We start from the raw sequence: 8,348 nt of genomic DNA on the forward strand, positions 1-8,348 counted from the left end.
GAAGCAAATATAATGTGGGAAATCTGAATGGGTGAAAGCTATGTGGGACTGGTGGTTTAGGATGAAGTAACTATTGCCCAGCATTGTACTCTAGGTTAATTACATAAATCCTAGTCTCTGTGTGGAGATTTGGGTATACAGCTGCTTTAGGAATAACTGCTGCTTAACTAAAAGATAAATCAATGCTAAGTATTAATAATCAACAACATGTAGCACTTTAAATTCCATGTATACCTCTTTAATGATGTCGATATTAATCTTTGTACACTCAGAAAAATCATTGGTACAAAGATCTGGCCTGCTCTTACGCTGAATATCCATAACATTCAGAAATTTCCATATCCTTTTCCCTCTGAAGGAAAATCTTCAGCTTCTCATTGGAGGGACACTTGACAGTATTCTTTCTCTCTAGCTGAGCTCTCCTCTTCATGGCCTCCCTCTCTGGTCTCTGCTCTTTTGTGATGGGCTGTGAGACAACTGGACCTAAAATATCAACTTTCCTCCATGGAATAGGTTGGCGGCTAAAGTCTTGCAGCAGATATTTGGCTTGAGGTTTTTGAGGTGATGGCATCTTGTTCTTAGTAGGAGAAACCAGCTGTCTCTGTAGAGAAGCATGAGATGATGCTCTGTAGGTTGCAGGCTTTGAGGTAGATGACAGAGGCATAGTGCTAAATTGGATGTGTTTGCTTTCATTAGCTCTTGTGCCACTGCTTGAAATTGGCAGAGGTGGCTTAGCAGAGGCCATCAAAGATGTGCTGGCAGGAGGTGATTGTGATGACCCTACAAAGGTAAGTTGACTTGATTGGGAATGAGGCCCTGCAGGATCAGCTGCAGTGGCCCTCTGTGAAGCCAGTAAGGGAGGTATTTTAGAAGCAGGTGTGTCTTGAAGCGTGTTCAGTGTTGGGAAATGCGATGGAATTAACTTGACTTTCTCATGTGGGGGCAGCTCATACTTGCATGAGGTTGGACACTCCTTGTGAACATTGATCTCTGCTCTCTGCAGGTTTCCCAGGGCTTTGTCAAGGCCCTGGCCCTCACATGGCATACCCAGCAGTGCTGTGGCAGGCAGGCCTGGCCTGAGATCTTCCTTGTTGCTGGAAAATTCCTGAGCCCGGGAGGAGCATGTGCTTGTTTTCGTCTCAGTCTTTTTGCCCAGTGGGTGAAAAACTTGCACAGACTCCACCATGTACATGCCCAGCTCGGTTCTGGGTTTTCTAAAGCTGTGGCTAAACTCAGATGGATTCCTCTTCCTTCTGATCTTGGCCATGGTGGATTGCTCTTCAGCCCTGAGTCCCTTCTTTGAGTACTTATGCTCTTTTGCTTTCTTTAAGTTGTTTTCTGTGCTCCACTTGGTCTTATATTGCTCCTGTCCTCTCCCTCTGCTGGGCCTTGGGACAACATTCTGAGCTTTGCCCTCCAAGTGCTTGGCTGTGTTCTTAATAGCCTGGTCACTAGCTCCAGCACTGCCCACAGCTCCCTCTTCCTTCACCAGGTCCCAGCACTTGATTTTGGCATCAGGAGCACCATCGAGCAGCTTGGAGGCTTCATGGTCTTTCTGTTCAGAGGATCCAGTAATAACTCTGGCGATGTCCTGGACCTGAACCCTCTGGATAACTGTGGAGAGTTTAGATTTGTTTGCTGCAGCATCTGGATATTGTTCTAAGTTTGTGAAGGAGTAGAATAGTTGTGGATGGTGAATGTCTCCCACCAGTGTCTTGGTGTCTCCAGTGTAGATGGTGGACATCATCAAATGTTCCAGTGACCCTTGCTGTAACAGACCAAGGCTGCTACGTCCTATGCTGGCAATGTGAGAAGCAGGATTCTGCCTTAGGCTCCCACCAACAGCACAGTGTGGAGGCAGCTGCATATCAGGATGTGCCAAAGGGAGGATTGGTGTGTTTTGGTTTTCATTTGTGCCCTCATAGGCATGGAGGAGCATTGAAAGGTCAGCTTCAGTTTCATCAAAGTTTCTGTTATCTCCTTGTTCTAGGATTGGAGCTGGAGGGAAGACCAGGATGGGGGCTGTTAAGGACCTGCCCCCATCAACAAGTGATGTTGTCATTTCGGTAACCTGGTTGCAGGTGTTGTGCATTTTTGGAGTCTGAAGAATTACTGTCTGGTCTGAAGGTGGCAATCCCAGGGATGCCTCCATTTCCACCACTGAAAAAGAATCAAGGAAGAAGTCAGTGCCTGGTCAGTGAGATGCCAGCTCCACCTTTCATACCACCACAGCACTTAGGCCCTTGCAGCTGTGGTACTGTGAAGGCATTCCTATGAGCTCTGTTTGAGCAGCACTGAGAGCACCTCTGTCCACAGACAGGTAGTAACCGATCTGTTTCTAGTTTCCATGCCATGTCATGTTTTCTCACATGTGTTTATGTCCTTTGTGTTTGTTGGTGTGTGCATAGCCACAGTGGGTAGGTTACAGAATTCCTTTGATGTGTCCTCCTTACTTGCCTTCACCTTTGTCTTTGATACAGTGACTCTCATTTCCTTGTAACTTTGCTATTAAGCAGGTTGTCTGGCCCATAATATTCTAGAACTTACCTGATTGCCAACTTCTTTCATTTAATGTCATTGCTCAGATGCCTCCAGAACCCTGGCTTTTTATGTGGGTTTTGGTGTGCAAACCCAATTGGGTCCTGCTGTGAACAAGCATTTCAGTAACTGAGGCTTTCCTCCTGACCCGTGTTTCACAAACATATAATAAGTGACATGAAAAGTGATTTAAGAAATTGAAATCTTTGGGTTTGGGTGTGACTCAGTGTTTGAAAACGTGTCTTCATGATCTTATAATCTTGGCTGTGGATTACGTCTGAAGTACCACAGCAAAAGTACAAAGAAATGAAAGCTTTGGCTGACTTTGCATTGGTATATGGGCTGCACCTAACATGTTCCTACAATTTTAGGTATAAGAGAATGCCATGAAAAGAGCTTGGGATCTCAGAGTACTTACTCCATGAAATATTTGAGCTGCACTGCTCTGAAGGATTTCAACTTGTGGTAAATCTAGTGTTACCAAAACAAAAACAAAAACAAAAACAAAACAAAACAACAACAACAAAAAGGAATCCTCAGTATTTTCTTGCCAAAAGCAATAGATGAGGAAGGAGATGATTGCAATTTGTTGGTGCATGGATTGATTCACTTTGATAGTGTCACGTGTGACTATGGTATGCTCTGTGGTCATCACTTGATGCAGGATGGATGCCACATACTATGGCTCTGCATTCTCTCTCATTATAGAGTCTGATGACGGGGATGGGAAGCCAGAGCTGGAATAACCTGCCAGGACTCACATTCTCTCTCTCTGTGAGGAGTGTCTACTACTTAAAGGTAGATCTGAGTCTCCTGGGAGTGCTGAACCCACTCCTTCCCCTCCTGGTTCTTTACTCACCTTGAATACTGGCGCTTGGCATTGCTTGGGCAGATGTGGAATAAGAGAAGGCAGAGGTGGAGGGTGGGGTTTGGACATTCGTTGGCTGAATCTCCTGTAGCACCATGCCCATCTCTGGTTGCAGAACAGATGCCTGACTCCCAGGGTAGGACATGGAGCTGTAGGCATGCAGGCCCTGCCTGAGTTCTCCAGGTGTCAGAGCGTTCAGGTTGTTGTGCCCATAGTAGTAGACCTTCTTGGTAAGAAGGTGCCAGGCTGTATCTTTGATTTGGCATCTGTGGTGTTGTGGCATCAACAAAACTTGCAGGCAGTGTTAGATAGAAGAGACTATGACTTTGGGATAAAAAATGTTATCATGCTCAGCTGTTGCAGACAGTGAGGTTACTGTGGTGTCCTGGTGAATGATAGTCATAGGGAAATCCTGGAGCACAGATGCCCTCCCATGTGTGCTTCCTGTGAGATCCTACTTGAGAGAAGCTGAATAGCAAAATGCTGGGATGGTCATTAGGCTCTGGTCAATCAACACTGTCAGGATGTTGGTAAAGGTAGGTACTGCCCATGAAAAGCTGGAGAAAAGTATTGGAGGCTGATGGCATGTGCCATGCTGAACTCCCACCAGAGTGGAGACCCTGGAGAAGTTGCACACCCTTCCTGCTGATGGTGAGAAGTTGTTCACCATAGGCAGAGAGGACTGAAGACCACTTGCAGCAACAAAGAAAGGGACACTTTAAAAATTTTCTGAAGCTAGGGTTAGATGGAAGGGGAGGAGGACCTCCCTTATCAGTGGACTCAGAGAGGGGCAGGGAGGAGAAAAGGGAGGGAGGGTTGGATTAGGAGGGAATGAGTGAGGGGGCTCCAGCTGGGATACAAAGTAAATAAACTATAATTAATATAAAAATTAAAAATTTAATTAAAGATTTCTGTGGGAAGCAAGAGGACAGTGGGAAAAATATAACATTGATGTTTCCTCTCTTCCTGTGGGGAGTAGTGCTATTTCCAGTTTGTACTGGATGGAAATTCTAAGACCAAAGTTCCCTCAAAAATCCCAGTTGCAAGTGTTCAAATGGATTCTCGGTACTGCATAGGATGATGCTTCTTTGTTGACCTGCCTGTTCCTGTGTGAGCATGGAAATCCCAGTTGATTTGTTTCAACCTCTGCTCTGTTATAGACAGTACTATGTTGTCCCACTTTGATTTGTTCTTTCTCTAATTCTATTTATTTATTTATTTATTTATTTATCTATCTATCTATCTATCTATCTATCTATCTATCTATCTATCTATCTATCTATTTATTTAACATTCTGATTGTGGCTCTTCATTCCTCTCCTCCCAGTACCTGGCTTACTGCCTTTTCCTACTTCCCCACTTTGCTGTTCCTCATAGGAGAGCTGCCCCACCAACCTATTCCAACTCATCAAAGCACATCTGGTCTGACCATGTTATCTTCCCCTGTGACCTGGTAAGGCAGCCCTAACATGGGGAGGCGATAAAAAAAGCAGGCAACAGTGTACATGTCAGAGACAGCCCCCATTCCTCTTACTAGGGAACACAAATGATGCATGATTTTCCCTCCTGCTCCATCTGGGTAGGGGGCTTAGGGTCAGTCTTGCATGGTTCTTGGTTGGTGCTTCAATCTCCATAAGACCTTCTGGGACCCAGAGAGTTGCCTATGTTGTTCTTCCTGTGGAGCTATCAACTCCAGGCCCTTCTATCTTTCCTTCAACTCCTTTACAAGACTTCCTGTATTCTGCCCAATGTTTCCTATGAGTTTTACCATCTGTTTCCATCTGAAGCTGGATGGAGGCTCTCAGAGGACAGTAATGCTATGCTCCTGTTGTTACCATTGCAGAGTATTGTTACTAGTTTCAGGGGTTGGCTCTCTCCCACGGAATGATTCTCAGGTTGGGCCTGGCATTGGTTGGACATTCCCTCAATCTTTGATACATTTTTATCTTTGCATATCTTTTGTCTTGCTCTTAAACTTGAGAGTAAGGTGTCTGTCTAAAGTCACCTTCTAATTATGAACCAACGTGAAATGTGGCACAGAACACTATCACATCTCTAGTATTCTAAGGATTTCAGTGTATATTAAATATAAGGTAAGATACAAGATACGATGAAAACAGACATTTTAAAGTTTTTTTCCTTACCTGAAACGGTTGAGGTCGGGTGGGTGGGAATAATAGTAATCCAATTTACTATGGAGCAGGATAAATGGTGGTCCCTGACTGTTCTAAGGACCAAACTAGCCCTTGTGTCCAATATCAGACAGAGCCCATTGGACACAGGTGATTTGTGATCCAATTTGTGTACAGGCAAGTCCATGGAAACCTCAAGTTTCTCCCAGATTCTGATAGGGGGAGAGGGAGAATGATGTCATAATTCAGGCAGTAGGCAATGAGAAAGGCAGATTCTGAACTAAAAGACAGGGTTGGGTGGAGAAGATGCCAGGAGACCAACAGCAGCTATGAAGGCCAAGGTGCGAGCTGATCATGGAATGGCAGTCCCTCTTCCTATGACTTTTGCTTAGGAGACCATGTCAGTAATTCATATAAGGCTCATTGATGAAACTTTTTTCATGTATATGATGTGTTACATTCCAAGAAATATATACCCCATAAGCACACAATCACTGTACATGTAGACAGTACCCTTGGCCAGGAAGAAAGAGGGATGTCTAGGTTGAGTCAAAACCATTGAGAAACCTTTTTTCTTTGCTTTCCTTTTTTTTTTTTTTTTTTTTTTTTTTACTTTGACAACCTTTTTTGTTTAGTCATCCCAAAAGGATAGCTATAATTTTTATAGTTAATATACTGTGGTTTTAAAATTTTTATTTATTTTTATTAATTACGGCTTATACACATTATATCCCAGCTGTAGCCCCCATTCTCATCCCCTCCCAATCCCACCCTACCTTGCTTATCTCCTCCCATGCTCCTCCCTAAGTCCACAATAGGGGAGGACCTCCAAATCTTCCATATGACCCTAGCCTATTAGGTCTCATCAGGACAGGCTGCATTGTCTTCCTCTGTGGTATGGTAAGGCTGCTCCTCCATTAGGGGGAGGTGATCAAAGAGCCTGTCACTGAGTTCATGTCAGAGACAGTCCCTGTTCTCATTACTAGGGAACTCACATGGAGCCTGAGCTACCATGAGCTACATCTGTGCAGGGGTTCTAGGTTATCTATCTCCATGCATGGTCCTTGGTTGGAGTAACAGTCTCAGAAAAGACCCTTGGGCCAGATTTTTTGGTTCTGTTGCTCTCCTTGTGGAGTTCCTGTCCCCTCCAGGTCTTTCTATCTCCCCCTTTTTCCATAAGATTCTCTGCACTCTGCCCAACGTTTGGCTATGGGATTCAGCATCTGCTTTGATTCATTGCTGGGTAGAGTTCAAAGGCCCTTTGTGTTGGACTCCTGTCCTGTTTCCTGTTTTCTCCCTCTTCTGATTTCGGTCCTGTTTGCCTTTCTGAGTGACTATTGCTCATATTACCCAGGGTCCTCCTTCTTGCTTGGCTTCTTTAGGTGTATAGATTTTAGTATGTTTATCCTATATTATATGTCTAATATCCACATATAATTGAATATATACCATGTGTGTTTCTGCTTCTGGGATAGTTCACTCAGGATGATCTTTTCTAGTTCCCACCATTTTCATGCAAATTTCCTGATTTCCTTGTTTTTAATTGCTGACTAGTATTCCATTGTATAAATATACCACAATTTCTGTATCCATTCCTCAACTGAAGAACATCTGGATTGTTTCTAGATTCTGGCTATTACAAATAAACCTGCCAGGAACAAGGTTAAACAAATGTCTCTGTTGTATACTTGAGCATATTTTGCATATATGCCTAGGAGTGCTATAGCTGGATCTTGAAGTAGCACTATTCCTAATTGTCTGAGAAAGCACCAAATTGATTTCCGAAGTGGTTGTACATGTTTTCATTCCAACAGCAATGGAGGCATGTCCCCTTTTTCCACATCCTCTCCACCATGTTTTGTTACTTAAGTTTTTGATCTTAACCATTCTGATGGATGTAAGGTGGAATCTCAGGGTCGTTTTGATTTGCATTTCCCTGATGACTAAGGATGTTATGCATTTCTTTAAGTGTTTTTCTGCCAATCTATATTCTTCTATTGAGAATTCTCTGTTTAGCTCTGTACCCAATTTTTTAATTGGATTACTTGATTTGTTGCTGTTTAACTTCTTGAGTTCTTTATATATTCTGGATATTAGCCCGCTGTCAGATACAGGATTGGTGAAGATCCCTTCCCAATCAATAAGCTGTCTTTTTGTTCTTTACAGAAGATTTTTAGTTTCATGAGGTATCATTTATTGATTATTGATCTTAGAGCCTGTGCTGTTGGTGTTCTATTCAGGAAGTTGTCTGCTGTGCCAATGAGCTCAAGGCTCTTCCCCAAGCTTTCTTCTTACAGGTTTAGTGTGTCTGGTTTTATATTGAGGTCTTTGATCCACTTGAACATTAGATTTGTGCCTGGTTATAAATATGGATCTATTTGCGTTTTTCTACATGTAGACATCCACTTGGACCAGCACCATTTGTGGAAGATGCTGTCTTTTTTCCATTGTATCATTTTGGCATCTTTGTCAAAGATCCAGTATCCATAAATGTGTACATTTATTTGTGGGTCTTTTATTCGTTTCCATTGATCCACCATTCTGTTTCTATCCTAGCACCATACAGTTTTTATTACTGTTGCTCTATAGTACAGCTTGAGATCAGGAATGGAGATACCTCCAGAAGATCTTTTATTGTAGGGGATTGGTTTAGTGTTTCTAGATTTCTTGTTATTCCATATGAAGTTGAGACTTTTTCTTTCAAAGTCTGGGAAGAAGTGTGTTGGTAACTTGATGGGAATTGCATTGAATCTGTAGATTGCTCTTGGTAAGATGGCCATTTTTACTATGTTAATCTTGCCAAGACATGA

General features: G+C 43.1%; 1 protein-coding gene across 1 annotated transcript; it reads right to left on the reverse strand.

Moving 5' to 3' along the window:
• Window positions 1–304: 304 nt before the first annotated feature.
• Window positions 305–5,326, reverse strand: LOC129670947 (uncharacterized protein C2orf78 homolog). The gene is given in 7 exon segments (XM_055599558.1): window positions 305–2,160; window positions 3,398–3,627; window positions 3,629–3,722; window positions 3,725–3,939; window positions 3,941–4,016; window positions 4,019–4,098; window positions 5,175–5,326. Coding segments are annotated over 7 exon segments (2,703 nt in total).
• Between the last annotated feature and the right edge of the window lie 3,022 nt (window positions 5,327–8,348).

The sequence above is a fragment of the Psammomys obesus genome, unplaced genomic scaffold (assembly GCF_907164565.1).
Source record: "Psammomys obesus unplaced genomic scaffold, mPsaObe1.curated_primary_1811, whole genome shotgun sequence".
In the NCBI taxonomy this organism is placed as follows: domain Eukaryota; kingdom Metazoa; phylum Chordata; class Mammalia; order Rodentia; family Muridae; genus Psammomys; species Psammomys obesus.